The 20,254-nt window shown below is 37.2% G+C and overlaps 2 protein-coding genes across 2 annotated transcripts; both read right to left on the reverse strand.

Moving 5' to 3' along the window:
* Positions 1–6,970: 6,970 nt before the first annotated feature.
* On the reverse strand, positions 6,971–8,787 carry LOC115232833. The gene is made up of 3 exons (XM_029802965.1): positions 8,393–8,787; positions 7,786–8,275; positions 6,971–7,738 (listed from the first exon to the last, which is right to left on the reverse strand). Exons 1-3 carry the CDS (start codon positions 8,785–8,787, stop codon positions 6,971–6,973), a joined length of 1,653 nt encoding a protein of 550 aa, XP_029658825.1.
* Positions 8,788–17,025: 8,238 nt separating this feature from the next.
* Positions 17,026–18,293, reverse strand: LOC115232840 (serine/arginine repetitive matrix protein 2-like). The gene is made up of 3 exons (XM_029802976.1): positions 18,139–18,293; positions 17,612–18,077; positions 17,026–17,535 (listed from the first exon to the last, which is right to left on the reverse strand). The coding sequence occupies exons 1-3, from the start codon at positions 18,291–18,293 to the stop codon at positions 17,026–17,028; spliced, it is 1,131 nt and encodes a 376-aa protein (XP_029658836.1).
* Between the last annotated feature and the right edge of the window lie 1,961 nt (positions 18,294–20,254).

The raw sequence follows: 20,254 nt of genomic DNA on the forward strand, positions 1-20,254 counted from the left end.
CAAACAAAGTTACAAAAATAAACAAAATATATACGTGTGTGTTATGTATGTCACAAAAAGGGATCAAAATTCCGTGATTCGTCACAGTGTTAAACTCTTTCTATCTACACGTGTGTGTATGTGCGTGTGTATGTGTGTGTGTAAAAATGCAACTTACTTGCATAGACGTAGATAAAAACAAGTAGAATTGTGCAAATTAGAAACTTGCACATTGCTTCCTCATCATTTTATCTTACAATGCTTAAGCTGCTTTAAGCTACACATACACACATACATACATACATGCATACAGACATTTTTTAGGAATATGATTTTTCGACGTTTTGGAACATTCTAAACACATTGGCATAGAAAACTCGAAAAAAAATTTTGTCACGAAAATAAAGCTTCCTCTATGAGGAAGCAAAAATACAACACGTTCACTAACGCACGTAATAAATATATTATACGAAAAAGAAGAAGCGATCAAGAAGAAGATAAGATGTCGAAGAAACTAGAAACAACTGTTTTTCGTGAAACGACCGTGCATGTTTAAATTTCTTTGTGTGCATGTGAATGGGCAGGACATCTTATCTATACCCCCCCGCACATCGACTAATTGTAAGACCAATAAACGACTATCTTTTATATTGTTCCAATTGTCTATAGTGGGCGGCTAGCGGTTTCTAAACGTATTCGCGAGATGAGCGGATTCAGTCGACGAGCTAAGATACATTGCACAAGTTGAGAGAAAAATGTCGCGTAAATACTAAATAATATTTTAAACATATATTTTATCACTTTTTTAGTCATTGTATTAGAACAATCGGTAATTATGATTATACACCATATACATTTAAGAAATAATATTGTGTGTGCGTGTGTGTGCTGTGCGATCTCACAGATTTCAATGGCCTTCATATATACAATATTATGAAGGATCCTCGATAACTTTCAAAAGGTTTTAGCCATCGCTCGTTATTTATTATAAAAAATTATTAACAAAATAAGTTTAATGAATAGAACGTAATTTTCTGACCCATGTACATTTAAGAAAGAATATTGTATGTGCATGGGTGTGTGTGTGTGTGATTGGCTGCATTCCGTGAAACGCATATGCGCGCATGTATCTATAGCAGTACTCGGATTTAGTTGCACATTTCGGCCCGATTCCGTGGCTCACGCCTATTGCCCCCCACTCACCGCTCATACGTTAACGACGAGTCGCCAGATACGCGTAACTAAGGAGCGCGACGTTTTGTCTCAGGAGCGTCCGTATATAAGAATGTCCAAATATAATAGTAAGACAATACTTTTCTAAATGCACCGCGAAAATTCTCAAAATTAAAAGTTTTTCTTCAATATTTTATATTTCATTGATATAAAATATTGAAGAAAAACTTTTAATTTTGAGAATTTTCGCGGTGCATTTAGAAAAGTATTGTCTTACTATTATATTTGGACATTCTTATGTACGGACGCTCCTGAGACAAAAAGTCGCGCTCCTTAGTTACGCGTATCTGGCGACTCGTCGCTAACGTACGAGCGGTGAGTGGGAGGCAATAGGCGTGAGCCACGGAATCGGGCCGAAATGTGCAACTAAATCCGAGCACTGATCTATAGTATACGTAACATATACTAAAGATAAATGCGCGCATATACCCATACTATAGATAAATACGCGCATATACCTATACTATAGATAAATGCGCGCATTTATCTATAGTATACGTTACGTATACTATAAGTACATGTGCGCATATGCGTTTTAGTCCTGCCAATCACACACACGCGCGCACGCACACACAATATTTTTTCTTAAATGTACATAGGTCAGAAAATTACGTTCTATCCATTAAACTTATTTTATTAATAACTTTTTATAATAAATAACGAGCAATGGCTAAAATCTTTTGAAAGTTATTCAGGATCCTTCATAATATTGTATATATAGATATACATCTATATACAGGGTGTCCCATTTTAAAAGTTCCATCCTCATAACTTTTCAGGATCAATGTTTGAAGGAAAACGACTCCAATAAAAGTTGTAGGAAACAAAGGGGGCTATCTAATAGTGACCTTGGATTTGACATTAAAGGTCATTTTCAAGGTCATTTGAAGGACAACTTCCGTTTTTTAAATGGGGACCCCTATTTTTTATTGCATATTGTTGTAGCTTATCTCGAGAGTTTTTCAAAACACTATAATAAAGTATTTTTTCATTAAGTACTTTTTGAGTTATTTTATATTTTAATCTGACATATTTTGATATAAAAAATAAAATATCTCGTAAAATATTTAGTTTTCGATAATCTTACCGTAATACTTTTATGTACAGAATAATGAGACAAATCAATTAGTGTAAAGAAAAAAACAAATAATTGTTTACACTCAATCTTCTAACACGGTAGCAGTATGAAATCATTACTGCTTCAAGAGATACGGCAAGTTAGTAAATGAGCATTGACCATTCCATTACAGATCACAAGATTCTATTAGCGGAGACCATAATATTGAACTCTCGCTTAAAAGATTCTCATGCTTTGTAATAGATTCCTTTTTAACATTCGGTGCACGTTGGATCTGTGTGTGGTTTCCAAATTAATATCCATTATTGTTACCTGCTAAAATAAAAATAAATAAGATATGATATTAATACATACGAATTTAAAACATTTTCCTTTGTATAATAATCTTACCTGTATAATTGTTATTACCGCAATTCAATCCTTTTTTTCAATTTAATAGAAAATACACAATATTTATATTATTATTTCATAATGTAGTTGCACAATCCCAGTATCGCTGATGTACTTCATTATTGCTTCAACAGATATTGCAAGTTGATGAATAAGCGTTGATCATTCCATTACAGATCACAAGATTCTATTAGCGGAGACTATAATATTGAACTCTCGCTTAAAAGATTCTCGTGCTTTGTAATAGATTGCTTCTTGATATTCAATGCAAGCTGGATCTATGTGTGGTTTGCAAATTATTTTATACATTATTGTCGTCTGCTAAAATCAAAATAAACATGATGTAATGTTAATAGATATGACTTTAAATCAGTTTCCTTTGTACAACAATCTTACTCATATAACTGTCATCATCACAATTCAGTCTTTTTTCAATTTAATAGAAAACACACAATATTTACATTATTATTTCATAATGTAGTTGCACAATCCAAGTATCGCTGATGAACTTCATTATTGCTTCAACAGATATTGCAAGTTGATGAATAAGCGTTGATCATTCCATTACAGATCACAAGATTCTATTAGCGGAGACTATAATATTGAACTCTCGCTTACAAGATTCTCGTGCTTTGTAATAGATTGCTTCTTGATATTCAATGCAAGCTGGATCTATGTGTGGTTTGCAAATTATTTTATACATTATTGTCGTCTGCTAAAGAAACACGCGAGGTTAAGTTAAGATAATTGTACCTTGTTGCAACATTTAAGAATTTGTTGTACATTCTTATGGTATCCAAACACTTTCACGCAAAAAATGCTTATTCAATTCAACTTCAGTAAGATCAGAAAATCTAAAAAACTTACAAATATTGAATAAGCGTTGATCATTCCATTACAGATCACAAGATTCTATTAGCGGAGACTATAATATTGAACTCTCGCTTAAAAGATTCTCGTGCTTTGTAATAGATTCCTTTTTAACATTCGGTACACGCTGGATCTGTGTGTGATTTCCAAATTAATATCTGTTATTGTTACCTGCTAAAATAAAAATAAATGATAAGATATGATATTAATACATACGAATTTAAACATTTTCTTTTGTATAATAATCTTACCTGTATAATTGTTCTTACCACAATTCAATCCTTTATCAATTTAATAGGAAACACACAATATTTATATTATTATTTCATAATGTAGTTGCACAATCCAAGTATCGCTGATGAACTTCATTATTGCTTCAACAGATATTGCAAGTTGATGAATAAGCGTTGATCATTCCATTACAGATCACAAGATTCTATTAGCGGAGACTATAATATTGAACTCTCGCTTAAAAGATTCTCGTGCTTTGTAATAGATTCCTTTTTAACATTCGGTACACGCTGGATCTGTGTGTGATTTCCAAATTAATATCTGTTATTGTTACCTGCTAAAATAAAAATAAATGATAAGATATGATATTAATACATACGAATTTAAACATTTTCTTTTGTATAATAATCTTACCTGTATAATTGTTCTTACCACAATTCAATCCTTTATCAATTTAATAGGAAACACACAATATTTATATTATTATTTCATAATGTAGTTGCACAATCCAAGTATCGCTGATGAACTTCATTATTGCTTCAACAGATATTGCAAGTTGATGAATAAGCGTTGATCATTCCATTACAGATCACAAGATTCTATTAGCGGAGACTATAATATTGAACTCTCGCTTAAAAGATTCTCGTGCTTTGTAATAGATTCCTTTTTAACATTCGGTACACGCTGGATCTGTGTGTGATTTCCAAATTAATATCTGTTATTGTTACCTGCTAAAATAAAAATAAATGATAAGATATGATATTAATACATACGAATTTAAAACATTTTCCTTTGTATAATAATCTTACCTGTATAATTGTTCTTACCACAATTCAATCCTTTATCAATTTAATAGGAAACACACAATATTTATATTATTATTTCATAATGTAGTTGCACGATCCCAGTATCGCTGATGTACTTCATTATTGCTTCAACAGATATTGCAAGTTGATGAATAAGCGTTGATCATTCCATTACAGATCACAAGATTCTATTAGCGGAGACTATAATATTGAACTCTCGCTTAAAAGATTCTCGTGCTTTGTAATAGATTCCTTTTTAACATTCGGTACACGCTGGATCTGTGTGTGATTTCCAAATTAATATCTGTTATTGTTACCTGCTAAAATAAAAATAAATGATAAGATATGATATTAATACATACGAATTTAAAACATTTTCCTTTGTATAATAATCTTACCTGTATAATTGTTCTTACCACAATTCAATCCTTTATCAATTTAATAGGAAACACACAATATTTATATTATTATTTCATAATGTAGTTGCACGATCCCAGTATCGCTGATGTACTTCATTATTGCTTCAACAGATATTGCAAGTTGATGAATAAGCGTTGATCATTCCATTACAGATCACAAGATTCTATTAGCGGAGACTATAATATTGAACTCTCGCTTAAAAGATTCTCGTGCTTTGTAATAGATTCCTTTTTAACATTCGGTACACGCTGGATCTGTGTGTGATTTCCAAATTAATATCTGTTATTGTTACCTGCTAAAATAAAAATAAATGATAAGATATGATATTAATACATACGAATTTAAAACATTTTCCTTTGTATAATAATCTTACCTGTATAATTGTTCTTACCACAATTCAATCCTTTATCAATTTAATAGGAAACACACAATATTTATATTATTATTTCATAATGTAGTTGCACGATCCCAGTATCGCTGATGTACTTCATTATTGCTTCAACAGATATTGCAAGTTGATGAATAAGCGTTGATCATTCCATTACAGATCACAAGATTCTATTAGCGGAGACTATAATATTGAACTCTCGCTTAAAAGATTCTCGTGCTTTGTAATAGATTCCTTTTTAACATTCGGTACACGCTGGATCTGTGTGTGATTTCCAAATTAATATCTGTTATTGTTACCTGCTAAAATAAAAATAAATGATAAGATATGATATTAATACATACGAATTTAAAACATTTTCCTTTGTATAATAATCTTACCTGTATAATTGTTCTTACCACAATTCAATCCTTTATCAATTTAATAGGAAACACACAATATTTATATTATTATTTCATAATGTAGTTGCACGATCCCAGTATCGCTGATGTACTTCATTATTGCTTCAACAGATATTGCAAGTTGATGAATAAGCGTTGATCATTCCATTACAGATCACAAGATTCTATTAGCGGAGACTATAATATTGAACTCTCGCTTACAAGATTCTCGTGCTTTGTAATAGATTGCTTCTTGATATTCAATGCAAGCTGGATCTATGTGTGATTTGCAAATTATTTTATACACTATTGTCGTCTGCTAAAATCAAAATAAACATGACGTAATATTAATAGATATGACTTTAAATCATTTTCCTTTGTACAACAATCTTACTCATATAACTGTCATCATCACAATTCAGTCTTTTTTTCAATTTAATAGAAATCATAATACTTAAAAATATTATGTGAATTATGAAAATATAATAATATTACTCACTTTTAATTATAATGTGCCTTGTTGCAAAATTTTTAGAATTTGTTGTACATTCCTATAATACCCAAACACTTTCACGAACCAAATGTATATTCAATGACATTTCAGTAAGATTAGAAAATCTAAAAAGCTTACAGATATATATTTTGAAAAACTATCAAAATGATAACTAGATATAAATATAATAATAGAAAGAAACACGCGAGGTTAAGATAACTGTCATGTACCTTGTTGCAACATTTAAGAATTTGTTGTACATTCTTATAGCACCCAAACACTTTCACGCAAAAAATGCTTATTCAATGACACTTCAGTAAGATCAGAAAATCTAAAAAACTTACAAATATCTTCTTCTTCTCTGTTTGGCTGTCAGACTTCCAAAGGGAATCGTCCATATACCATCTGCTAGATATACTGAAAGTATCGATAGTTAGATGTGCAACTTGTTCCTTATAGCGAAGTTGTATAAGATGCGGAATATCCTAGTGTTGTTTGTGAAAGCCAGTGTTGGTATGTCCAGAACTATGTCGGGAGTAATCCCATGCAACTGCGTAATGAGCAGATTCGAGTCGTCTTGCGAATTTGGGCAATGAAAGAAGATGTGGTTCATGTCCTGGGAAGGATGACCACACGAGCACTCCGAGGAGTCAGTAATGTTTTTTTTGAAGAGATGGTCTTTTGTTGACGTGTGATGGGATCTCAGTCTTGAGATAAAGGTAATAATTGGTCTCGGAAGATCCTCCTTAATATTTTTTTATTGGAGTACCACGGAGGTGCGAGAACGTCACGCACGTGGTTGAAATATCTTGCCCCTTTGTAATGACTTTCAGAAAGGATAGTTTGCGAAGCTCTACTTTTTGACAAAGCTTTGAACTTGGAATAGAGGTTGGTATAGTGACATTTACTAAGGAGGAAGGTGTCGGGAAGACGTAAAGATTCCTTGGCAAGGACGTCCGCCCTCTCATTACCGGGGATGCCCCTGTGACTGGGTATCCAGAAGATATGGACTTCAAACGCTTGCTTGAAGCATTCAAACAAAGATCTTTTGATTTTTAGAATTCCACAGTGCAATATGCCTGTCGACACCGGATTCTCGAGATTAGACAATACACTCAAGGAATCGGAAAAGATTACCGCTTTCCTTATTTTCTTGTTCAGAACAGTATCAACCGCATATTGTATGGCCAATGCTTCGGCCTCAGTACAGTTATTGTTAATTCTATTCTTATACTCCAAGTCGAGCTCCAGAGAGAACGCAGCGTAGCCAACTCTACCATCCGACTCGGTACGAGATCCGTCAGTATAAAATGTGTCATCAAACTCAAAGGAGGATGTGAGACGTTCAAAGGAGGAAACGGGATCAGGATCTGCCGCGACTTGGCGACCCAAATCCGTATTGATTGAAAGATCGTAATGTCTGCACTCGTACGGGAAGTCGAGGTAACCAGGCAAGTGAAAAGAGTCGATCTGCTCAAAGAGATCCGCGTGCGCGAAGTAAACGTCTAACAAGTTACAGATGTTATAATACTTTTCTCGATGTCCTGTTGGTCACGGAGATCAATTATTAGTTGTCTTAGCGGATGCGAGTACCGCACCATAGTTTTGGCCAAAAATCTGGAGGTGAGGCAAAACCAGCGCGAGTCCAGCGGAAACTCGCCGTTGATATCCAACAGAACGTTGGTAGGAGTGGTAATCATCATACCCGACACAATTCTTAGGGACGCGTATTGTAGGCGACTAACTCTCAAATAGAATTGTTCATTTAGTGGATTGAAGGATTGACATCCCCAGTCCAAAAGCGGTCTAATGAAGCCCTTATAAACATTGAGAAGATTCGAGTGGTGGGCACCCCATCTAATGCCCGCCATAGCCTTGAGAATATTCACTCTGGGCATTATGCGATTCCTCAGATGATTGACATGTGCTTTCCAATTGAGCTCGGAGTCCAAGACGACACTCAAGAAACGTGACGTCGAGGAGAACCGAATATTCCCATTGCCTACCCTTAAAAAGAAATTATGTTCATTCATGAGTATGCGGAGATTTCGTGGTTTGAGCGTTGAGAAAATCATATAGCTAGATTTAGAAGGAGAGATGCCGAGACCCAGACAGGTAAAAAACCGAAACAAGCCATCCAAAGCATTGTTCATCTGATCCTTGATAAACTCTAGTTGACCGTCAGTGCAGTAAATTGCGATGTCGTCTGCGTAATACAATATCTTTACGGAGTCAGGTAGAACAGAATGCGAGAAGGCGATATACAAGTTGAATAATATGGGGCTGAGAATGGAGCCCTGAGGAAGACCAATAGTGGTATCACGATTCTGCAGGTTGATACCCGCGGCGAAACCTATGAGGTGCCTACCGGAAGTCAAGGCCTTGATGAATTTCAGAATCTTAAGAGGGAGACCGAATTTAGCGAGCAGGGTTAATAGGATCTCCGGGCGAACCCTGTCAAAAGCCTTCTCGATATCTAGAAATGCTACACCAGTAAACTTACGGGATTTGTTAGACATTTGGATGCTCGTAGTCAGAGTGGAAATGCTATCAGTACAGGAAAGTCCCTTCCTAAAGCCGAATAGGATTTGCAGAAGAGGGAGCCCCTCTCTGCCCACCATTCGATTCTCCTATGTATTAGCTTCTCGAATATCTTTAGCAAGTTATTGGCCAATGATATAGATCTTAACGAGTCCCTGCGACCAGGCTTGGGTATGAAGACGACAAAGTACTCCCTCCATTGATGAGGGTATTCGCCCTTATTGAAAATCAAGTTGAAAATCTTCAATATTAGAAAATCAAATACGTCTGCAAATTTTTTAATTATTTTATTGCATATAAGATCAGGACCAGATGAGGTTTTAATTTTTAACGAGGAGATAGCTTCATAATATTCCTGTTTCGAGAACGGCATGAGGAAGAACTCCCCACCGCAATTCGTATCAAAGTCCGGCAGATCAGATATTAGGCTCTGCATATCAGGTGTGGGGCTAAGGACAGGAGGGGCCAGCTTATTAAAAGCTTCAAGAAATACGTTCTCAAATATGAGAGAGTGAGGAGAATTATTGGAGTTTCTATTGGATGATTGCATAAGTTCGTGCCCGATTTTCACAGATGGCATTAAGTTACTGCATGGCGGAGTTCTATTGTTTTCGTGTGGTAATTGTTGCTTACACCGAATAGATGACATTGTCTTATGTCAATTTAGCGTCAGACATTGTTCAGATAAGTCCATTTGTGCATAAGAGAAATCATTAAAAAGGGAGAACGAAAAGGTGCATTTGCGGCATGTAATGTTACATGAATTTCGGAAAGGCGTGAGTGTTGGGACTGCACAAAAAAATATTCAAACCGTTTATTTAGACCGCGCTCCTGCTCTCCGAACAGTCAAAAAGTGGTTTGGCAGATTTCGAAATGGTGATTTCAACATGGAGGATCAACCCCGCTCTGGACGGCCTTCTGGCATTGATGATGACATTGTGCATGCCTTAGTGGAAAGAAACCCAAGGATTACAACTGAGGATATTGCTAAGAGGCTGAACATCGATAATTAAACCGCTTTTCGTCATTTAAAAAAACTTGGATACGTTTCCAAGCTTGATACATGGGTGCCGCATCTCCTGACTGAAAGGAATAAGCTAAACCGTATGACTGTGGCTCTTTCTCTTCTCGAGCGTAACAAAAAAGAGCCTTTTTTAGATCGAATGGTAACAGGCGATGAAAAGTGGATTCTCTACAAAAACGTACAGCGAAAGAGGACATGGAAAACAGCAGCTGAAGGAGCAGAACCCGTAGCAAAGGCTGGCTTGCATCCGATGAAGGTGTTGCTGTGTGTTTGGTGGGATCGCAAGGGAATTATTTACTTTGAGCTGCTCCGACGCGGCGAAACAATCACGGCGGACAAGTACTGTGAGCAACTAACTAGACTCGCTGCAGCTATTCGAGAAAAACGTCCGATTTTGGCCAATCGAAAAGGCGTCATCTTCCACCACGACAATGCTAGGCCACACGTCGCTCAACAGACGCTGCGAAAACTGCAGGAGTTGCAAGGGGAAATTCTGCAGCACCCGCAGCAACCGATATTCTCCAGATATTGCGCCTTCAGATTTTTATCTGTTCCGGTCTTTGCAGAATAGTTTAAATGGCAAGAATCTCAATTCCGAGGAAGCTGTCGAAAACCACCTTACAAACTTTTTTCAAGAAAAAACAAGTTCTTTCTTCAAAAATGGAATCGACAAGCTTATAGATCGTTGGAAAACCATTGTAGAAAAGAATGGAGACTATATAATTGATTAATAAAAGTGTTATCTCTAAAATATAATCTATTGAAGTTTATATTTAAATCGGGCACGAACTTATGCAATCACCTGATATAAAAGTATATAAATCTTGCTCGATATTTTTCTTGATATAAAAATTTTTATCTTATTGCAAGACATCCTGCATAACTATCCGGGAACTTAGAGAAAAATTTCTCTAAAAATGGAAGAAAAGTTCTTTAAGAAATCTATGGAAATACTCGGAATCGTACTCCATGCTGAGAAAGCAAAAGTTTCCGTTAACACTTTTAATACATCAACGGGGATGAAGCATTTAAAAATCCGAGATAAAAACACCGCGAGTCGGACGAGCGCTTTATTTTATCTCGAATTACTGTTTCGAGTTGAGCAGACCGCGGAGAAGAGACAATTAAAACTTTAAACTGAAATAGCACCACCGTCACCGTCACTTGGACAAACTGAATTCTTCGGATGGTGGAAAGCTTTCTTTAGTTGGAGCAACAACTCGCTCAAAGAAAACTTTTCGCGATGATTTAAAACGTTTCATCGATGTACTTTTAAAAGTACTTATGTATTACGATCTACATATCGAGATCATCATTATCTCAAAAACTTATATAATAAGAATATGAGAATTATTGGAGTTTCTATGATATTTGAGAAGGCTCTGATATACTTGCATACGGCAGAGATTGGCGTATTCATATTCAAAGAAGAGCAGAACTCACGAAAGGCGAGTTTCCTCTTCTTCCTGAAAAACCTTGATGAGTATTTTCTAAATTCAAGAAGTTCCGTTAAATTGTCTAATGAGGGGGATTGTTTAAATCTTCTAAAGATTATATTCTTTTTAGAAATCGTTTCCTTGCACTCATCATCCCACCATACAGTAGAAGGTTTTTTCCTGGTGTTATTGGACGGAAACTTCCTTGCACCAGATATCAAGAGTGCCTGGTGGATAAAATTGATTAGGTTATCATAAACCGCATCCAAATTGATGCCAAAGTTGTGTGTTTGGTTTGCGTATTTAGAGCATTCAAGTTGAAACCTGGACCAATCGGCCTCAGACGTGACGAAGGAGGGGCGGCCAAATGAAGGAATAGTATTATCATTGGTGAATGAAACAATGATGGGGAAATGGTCGCTGCCGTAATTGTTTTCGAGGACGCTCCAGGAGCATCTTGATGCGATAGATGGAGAGACCAACGTTATATCAAGCGCCGAGGTGGATGAGAGATCCGCGGAGGCCCACGTATAGTTCCCATCGTTGAGACATGAGAAATCAAGTGAAAAAACAGCATTTTCAAGTTTGCGACCCTCCGTGTCTGGGCCTAGCAGGCCCGAAGACCACAGGGCACTCTTCCCGTTCACGTCACTACATACCATGGTAGGATTAAAGCCGGAGAGATACTGAAATACAGAATGCCAGGCACAAGACTCAGTGTATGAATAGTTGCCACCACGCGGGGGACTGTAGAGTGAGCAGACGTATATAAATTTTTCCATGCCCAGCCATACTTTACCAAAGATAAACTCGATGTTATTGCGACCACAGATGAGGTTTATGTTATCGTCTGTAATTTGAGTGAATCTAAGTCTCTTATCGATGAGTATGGCAACTCCCCCACCGTAACGATTTCGATCATGAGAGTAAATATCAAAGTTATTAACAATAGGACGAAAGTGTTCCTCTAATCTAGTCTCGCAAAGAGTGGCGATATTGATGTTATTATCTAATAGAAAAGAAAGTTCAGGATTTCTCCTATGCATGGAGCGACAGTTCTGGAAAAGGTTAATGCTCATCATATGCATTGAGCGTTAGAGAAGGAGATGTTATAACAGTGTATCAAGAGAAAAGGGAGTTGTTCAGAAGAAGAACTCCCATCTGTGTTAGAATGTCTGTTTGTATAGTCTTGACCGCAGAAAACTTGTTTTGGCAGTCGAGAACCCAGTTTTTCAAAATATCTGGGTTAGAGTTGGGACCAAGAATAGGCGTGTTGTGATCGCTGGCCGAGGGGATATGTGTTGAATTGAAGGGACGATTGTTGATAGTTGTATTATTGCTAGAGCAAATATTAATGTCTGTGTCCTGAGTAGAGGTGAAAGTGAAGGGTGATGGAAAAGTGATAGGAGGTTTAGTTAACGAGGAGTTAGGCGCTTTACGTTGCGGTCCAACATCATGCTCTTTATGTTCTTTGTGATTAGCAGATGTTATAGCGGAGAAGTTATTTGTCGTGTACGGGGGCTTGGCGTTAATAGGCAAGCGTTTCTTATTAACCTCCGATAAAGGAGGAGAAAAATTCAAGCCTTAGAGCGGTAATCTCTAGAGACCGCTTCGGCATAGGATTTGTGTAGAGCGTAGGGAAGGAATTTCCCAAGAGTAGGAAGACGATGCGAGAACCGATGGTTCTCATCCACCGAATGTGATCGGGGGTCAGAGCCCTCGAGCCATGTGATTGCTTCGGACTGAGATATGTTATGGTATGCCATAAGCTTCTTGATTTTTCTTTGTTTTTGGAAGACAGGACAGGAGTTGGAGGATGCCTCGTGATCAGCAATGCTATCAGGCAGCTTATATCTTTTACAGTTAACGCATGACAGTTTTTCAGCCGTACATGTCTCGTTAACATTACTATTACAATCGTGGGATGATGTGAGCTTACCACAGCGCCGGCAAACTGCGTTCTTGTCCGGAGTTCGACAAATCCTTGCGACATGCCCAAATCGCTGACACTTTTGGCACCTTCTGACTTTCTCAATAAACGGTGTCAAATACAACCTCTTTCCCATATATATGATACTAGATGGGACTAATAATGTTCTGAAACGTATAATATATGAATCAGATTCGATATATTTAGTAGTGAAAGTTTTATCTGTGTTTTGTGAAGGGATAGATTTTTTTAATCTAGCAGCCTCAAATGGAGGCTGCCATAAGGCATTCCATTCCGGTGGTGGACGGACATTTTTAATTAATTCGCCAGGAGAGTCGTCATCATCGACGCCCCTGACTATAAACTGTCTAATAATTTTATAATTAGGCACATATGCTATCCATGTCCCTCTAGGAAAGATGGAAATAGATTTTTCGTTGAAAATGTCACAGAATTTATTAGCCGTATTACCATCGGTGAAAGTTACCGAGAATTTATTTTTGCCTATTGTTTTTAAATCGAATGCCGATAAGAAATTGTCAATATGTTTAGTAATACGTTTACCGAAAGCAATTATACCGTATGAGCCAGAGTTGGAACGCTGGCTATTGTTTGATGAGACGTTATCAAGGTTATCTATACCTGTTTTTATGTTGTTATTTATTTCTATAGCTTCGGAATCCAGCGCCTGTGAGGAGGGAGGAGGGAGGAGGCTCGTTTTTTCGATATGAATAATGAACGGAGGTTTGACATTGATACTGTACTTATTTTGTAAACGAGGATCGCGAACATTAAAAGAATCTAAGAAGGATCTTTTTGGAGGAAGAGGGCTTCTCAATGTGGAAGACTGGCTCCTTTTGCGATTGCGATGATATATGATGTCACGAACTTTTTCAGCAACATCCTTTTCGTTGCTCGTCCCAGTGGACTGAGAAGATTTTTGAGTAGAGCTTTCAAGATTATTCTCGTTATCTACTTCCATTATTATACACGTTGCACATTAGCTCTTGTGTGTGTTATGCGTATGAGCGTGGGTTTAATACGCAGTATTCGTCCAACGGACAATATGGCCGTGGCCACACTTACGTGGCGACTCGAGATATTTCAGGGCCAAGGAGGTTCAATGCGCGATGCTATGCGCGTCCCGCATGCAGCGGACCGCGATCAACCAAATGTCTCACACTAAGCCAGTATATGGCCCGCGGGTCACTTAATTGGCAAAATTGGCAAAATAACAATTACCACTAAGCCACGATGTTCACTCGCCGAGAGAACAAACGGAAGTCAACTTACAAATATATATTTTGAAACTATAAATGCGATCACACAAAATATAAATATAGAGAGAAACACGCGAGGTTAAGATAACTGTCATGTATGCAGTAGGTAATATAGAGCGCGTTCCGTTTCATGCATTGAGCGCATAGATCGCCTGGAAATCTATAATATATGTTACGTGAACTATAGATATCCAGGCGATCTATGCGCTCAATGCGTGAAATGGAACGCACTCATAGGCTATGCTACGGTTGGAAAAAAACTACAGATGTTCCGAAACACAGCATTAACCAATTATGACAAGGAAATTTTATAATTTTTTAATCTCAATGCTATTGAAATTACGCCATTAATATTTTACGAATTGTGTCTTTTTCTAAGTTGTGATCATTATAAAGGCGGAACAGCCTTATATAACATCGAGATTTCGGCCCGCTATATCGCTTTAATAATCGTAATGTTTTTAATTTTAAAATTTTAATGCGTCAATCCTTGTAGCGGAGATCATATAGAATAATGTCTTTCTCAAATAGTATTGATATCTTCAACAGTAGACGAGATGTAAGCGAAGAATGTATCTGACGCAAATGATTTCGGCAAAAGCGTCGCGATTTCGGCCCGCTTTATCGCTTTAATAATCGTAATGTTTTTAATTTTAAAATTTTAATGCGTCAATCCTTGTAGCAAAGATCATGTAGAATAATGTCTTTCTCCAATAACATCGATATCTTTAACGATGGACGAGATGTAAGCAAAGAATGTGTTAGACGTGAAGAACCCAGGCAAAAGCGTCACGATTTCGGCCCGTTGTATCGCTTTAATAATCGTAGCAGCTTTATTAATTTTAAAATTTAATGCGTCAATCCTTTTAGCGCAAATCATGTAAAATAATGTCTTTCTCTATTAACACCGATATTTTTGGCGGTAGTCGAAATCAAGTAGAAAAATTTATATTGCACGAGAGATATTGGCGATAATGTAAAAAATTTCGTCGCGCTATCATGTTTTAAGAATCATAACTATACAACTTTTAACACTTTAATACCATAATTTCAACAATACAAAGCATGGAAAAAATGCAGTCATTGAACGACATTGGTTTCTTTAGCGATTGCGGTGTTTTAAACAGAAGTTATCTATTATCGCCGATGCTCTTTCTGAATAACGTATTTTAATTTATGCAAAAAATAAATCTATATATAAATAATAAAAATATTCTAACAATCCTTTTTTCTATGACTGCGGTCGATAAGAGATTAGTCGATATAGATGCTGAATAATATTTTGGTGGTTGGTCAATGAGATTAAAAAATTATAAAATTTCCTTGTCATAATTGGTTAATGCAGTGTTTCGGAACATCTGTAGTTTTTTTCCAACCGTAGCGTAGCCTATATTACCTACTGCATACATGACAGTTATCTTAACCTCGCGTGTTTCTCTCTATATTTATATTTTGTGTGATCGCATTTATAGTTTCAAAATATATATTTGTAAGTTTTTTAGATTTTCTGATCTTGCTGAAGTGTTATTGAATAAGCATTTTTTGCGTGAAAGTGTTTGGGTACCATAAGAAGTACAACAAATTCTTAAATGTTGCAACAAGGTACATGACAGTTATCTTAACCTCGCGTGTTTTTTCTATTATTATATTTATATCTAGTTATCATTTTGATAGTTTTTCAAAATATATATCTGCAAGCTTTTTAGATTTTCTAATCTTACTGAAGTGTCATTGAATAAACATTTTGTTCGTGAAAGCGTTTGGATATTATAGGAATGTACAACAAACTCTAAAAATTTTGCAACAAGGCACATTATAATTAAAAGTGAGTAATTTTATTATATTTTCATAATTCACATAATATTTTTAAGTATTGTGTTTTCTATTAAATTGAAAAAAAGACTGAATTGTGATGATGACAGTTATATGAGTAAGATTGTTGTACAAAGGAAAATGATTTAAAGTCATATCTATTAATATTACATCATGTTTATTTTGATTTTAGCAGACGACAATAATAAATAAAATAATTTGCAAACCACACATAGATCCAGCTTGCATTGAATATCAAGAAGCAATCTATTACAAAGCACGAGAATCTTTTAAGCGAGAGTTCAATATTATAGTCTCCGCTAATAGAATCTTGTAATCTGTAATGGAATGATCAACGCTTATTTATCAACCTGCAATATCTGTTGAAGCAATAATGAAGTACATCAGGGATACTGGGATTGTGCAACTACATTATGAAATAATAATATAAATATTGTGTATTTTCTATTAAATTGAATAAAGGATTGAATTGTGGTAATAACAATTATACAGGTAAGATTATTATACAAAGGAAAATGTTTTAAATTCGTATGTATTAATATCATATGTGGGTAGGTACGGGATAGCAGATCTATCGCTTTAGGATACTACCCAACTTATCTTACTTGTAGGTAGATAAATGAATGAGTCGGCTTTTTAAACATAAAGTATATTTATTCCTACTCTTACATCAATAACGCAAATTGCGATTGCACGCATAATTGTCATTGTTATTAATTCTGTACATGGGCTTGTATTTGCCCCCGCGTCTCTTCGTCTGGGTGGAGGCGTCGGCCGTTCTCTTCAGACCAGGAAACTTGGACGGGACTGGTCTGAGTTCCACAATGTCTCCTCCTAAGGGGTTCCCTTATTGGCAAGATTTTGATGGGCGAAATCAGCGGTGGTAGTTTCCACGTCTTCGCTGGGGACGCCAAGATTCGCTCTAGTTGTAGCAAGGAGATAGGCCGGTCCTTCCTTCGCTGGTTTCTCTCCGCGTGGGAAATGCTGGGTGACTGGGCGCCGGAGCGTGCGTTCTCCTTGGAATGGCCACTGAATGGTGGCCAGAGGCCGGAGACCTCCGGCGAATCAGCACCAATGGGCGACAGTGACCCGTCACTGACCGTCACTGACCGTGATCGGAGAGCAGGTACCGGCAATCGTCGGGGAGCAGGTCCCAGTGGAAGACGGCGACCGGGCGCCTGATGATGGCGGACGAGCGCCGGAGGCTGTTGGTGATCGGGCGTCTAAAGCCCGAATCACACTAGCGGCTTGCGGCTGCGATTGCGATTGCGTTAGTGATTTGCTACGCTCCAATCATACTTGCAATTGGTGCTTTCTGATTGTCTGAGGCAATCGCAATCGCAGCCGCGAGCCGCTAGTGTGATTCGGGCTTAACGCCGATGGCGGCCGGGCGCCGGATGACGCTGGCGATTTGGCGCTGGATGATGGCGGACGAGCGCCGGAGGCGGATGACGATCGGGCACTTAACGTCGATGGCGGCCGGGCGCCGGATGACGCTGGCGACTTGGCGCCGGATGATGGCGGCCGGGCGCCGGAGGCGGTTGGCGATCTGGCGCCTAATGGTCGGGAGCTGCTTGTCCTTAGCGTGCTCTCCTCCACCTTCCTTCTCTTGATCACCGGTGGAGTGGCGTCGGGCGAGTCCTTCGCCGGAGGGCGATTTCTGCTACCGTGGGTAGCGTGACGGTATCTTTTATCCGTGGCGTCTTGAATGATGGTGCGGCGACCGGCGCCGTATTGTTGACCAACGTTTTTGAAGCGACTTACGCTAGAAAGTAGGCGACTGGCGCCATGAACTTTCTTCGTACTTTCTCCGCAGGGGGTCTGACCTATATTCCGGCCGGACGGCTTTCCACTTGCAGGTTGGCCCGGGCGCCTTGCGCCGCCTAGCGGTGTTGCCCGCAACTACGCGCGGACGCGCTATATGCCCGCCGAACTGCTTTCCACTTCCATGTTGGCCCGAGCGCCTTACGCCGACTAGCATCTCCCGCACTACGCGCGGACGGGCGAGCGCTTGCGAGAAACGATAATATTTCGCGAATATCGCGCTGCCGTAATTTTGTGGTTGCTGTAGGCCGCCACATCATATCTCATCATTTATGTTTATTTTAGCACAGGTAACAATAATGGATATTAATTTGCAAACCACACACAGATCCAGCTTGCATCGAATATCAAAGCAATCTATTATGAAGCACGAGAATCTTTTAAGCGAGAGTTCAATATTATAGTCTCCGCTAATAGAATCTTGTGATCTGTAATGGAATAATCAACGCTCATTCATTAACTTGCAGTGTCTTGTGAAATAATAATGATTTCGTCTGGTTATGTTAGAAGATGGAGTAGCATTTGTATTGCTATTCAGTTAGTGAATAGATCTTCGAAGGCAGTGCTTTAGCATGCCATATCCAAATGCAGCATATTGTCTATTATCTATATCACAAAATAAAAATCTTACAATATTTTGCTCCTAACCGACTTCTCAATTTTACAGTTACATTGGAGTGTATATATGAATATACTATTTTTCAGAGAGATAATCCCATGTCAATGTGATAATTATATTTGTAATATTTATACATGAAAATCTACATTTATATACTGTCTCACATAATGCATATACATATATTCAAATATAATATTAGAATAGATATATTTATATATTTGTATATCGATGTCTTTCGTATGGTATGCTGCTGTAAACAATTAAGAACTATACTGTACTCTTTCGCACTTAAAATCTCACGATGCCCTGACATATGTGTGCATAATGTAGAAAAACACCCTGTTAGAACTGAAAATATTTATTATTTATATATAGTTTTTTTGTTGTATACCTCTGTGTTTTACATATGATATACTGTCCGTAAACAATTAATAATTGTACAGTTGTTTTTTATACGTAAAATCTCAAGATGCCGTGACATACGTAAAATTTTAAGTGTGAAGGAGTACAATTATTAATTATTTATAGATAGTATATCAAACGTAAAATACAGATATATAAAAAAATTTATGTATGATTAATAAAAATATTCTAAGGCCCTGCGCACAATAGAGAAAATATTAGAAATAGGAATAAAATATTAAATATAAGGAGGATAATAATATATCTTCTCAAAAGCACAAATCTTACTACAAGCAAATCTTTGTTTAAAAAAGAATGTAATGCAATGCATTCAACTACTTTATATTTAGAGCTTAAAGTCATTAATTTGGAGCAATGACCAAGCGACGCGGTAGCGTCGCGACACCAAGTATATATAAAAATTCGTTCCAGCTTGTCAACGGTTTGCCTATGTACAGGGACCGCGTCATATCTTTGAATAAGATTGGTGCAGTCAATTCTGAAGTATGATAATCGTATACCAGAATGTGACACTTTTAGTTTTCATAAGATTCAGACTCTCACGTACGTACGTATGCACGCATACACGCAAAGCGATTTTGTCCCTCAAGGCGCGTTTGCAGCGCTCATGTATGATTTTATGCTTGAGTGTGCAAATACGCCTTGAGAGACAATGTGTATGTGCGTGCATACGTATATGATACGTATCAAGCGGTACACGGTAGCATCGCGACGTCGAGATATAATAACGTTATAAGGTTAATGTTCGCGACGTCAAGATATAATAACATTTTAAGGTTAATGTTATATTTGAATCTGCTGCAGAAAATATATTTGGTCCTATCGAATAAGTAGATTGAAATTTTGTATATACAGGGTGCGGCATTTATAGTGACGCGGGCATATTTTTCGCTGAATCACATGTAATATTATAATAGCATGTTGCAATACGAGATATATATTCATAAGTTTTATGAACATTATCAGAGAGAAATCACTGTTTTCTATGCATACATATTGAAAGACAGAAAGTCGAATTAAGTTTGATTTGTAAAAACTATATTTAATTATATGTTTGTGTAAAATAAAAAGAACAA

This window comes from Formica exsecta, unplaced genomic scaffold, assembly GCF_003651465.1.
Source record: "Formica exsecta isolate Colony F162 unplaced genomic scaffold, ASM365146v1 scaffold102, whole genome shotgun sequence".
Classification (NCBI taxonomy): Eukaryota; Metazoa; Arthropoda; class Insecta; order Hymenoptera; family Formicidae; genus Formica; species Formica exsecta.

What these genes read in the sequence shown, in the direction of transcription:
- LOC115232840 (XM_029802976.1), bottom strand. Translation starts at nt 18,293, where the DNA reads ATGCTAGTCGGCGTAAGGCGCTCGGGCCAACATGGAAGTGGAAAGCAG. An exon ending in GCCGTCCGGCCGGAATATAG is followed by an intron (nt 18,078 to 18,138) that starts GTCAGACCCCCT and finishes CCTACTTTCTAG; the next exon opens with CGTAAGTCGCTTCAAAAACG. An exon ending in TCAGAAAGCACCAATTGCAA is followed by an intron (nt 17,536 to 17,611) that starts GTATGATTGGAG and finishes TTCGGGCTTTAG; the next exon opens with ACGCCCGATCACCAACAGCC.
- LOC115232833 (XM_029802965.1), bottom strand. Translation starts at nt 8,787, where the DNA reads ATGTCTAACAAATCCCGTAAGTTTACTGGTGTAGCATTTCTAGATATC. An exon ending in GCTTTGGATGGCTTGTTTCG is followed by an intron (nt 8,276 to 8,392) that starts GTTTTTTACCTG and finishes TTTCTTTTTAAG; the next exon opens with GGTAGGCAATGGGAATATTC. An exon ending in AGAAAAGTATTATAACATCT is followed by an intron (nt 7,739 to 7,785) that starts GTAACTTGTTAG and finishes CTCTTTGAGCAG; the next exon opens with ATCGACTCTTTTCACTTGCC.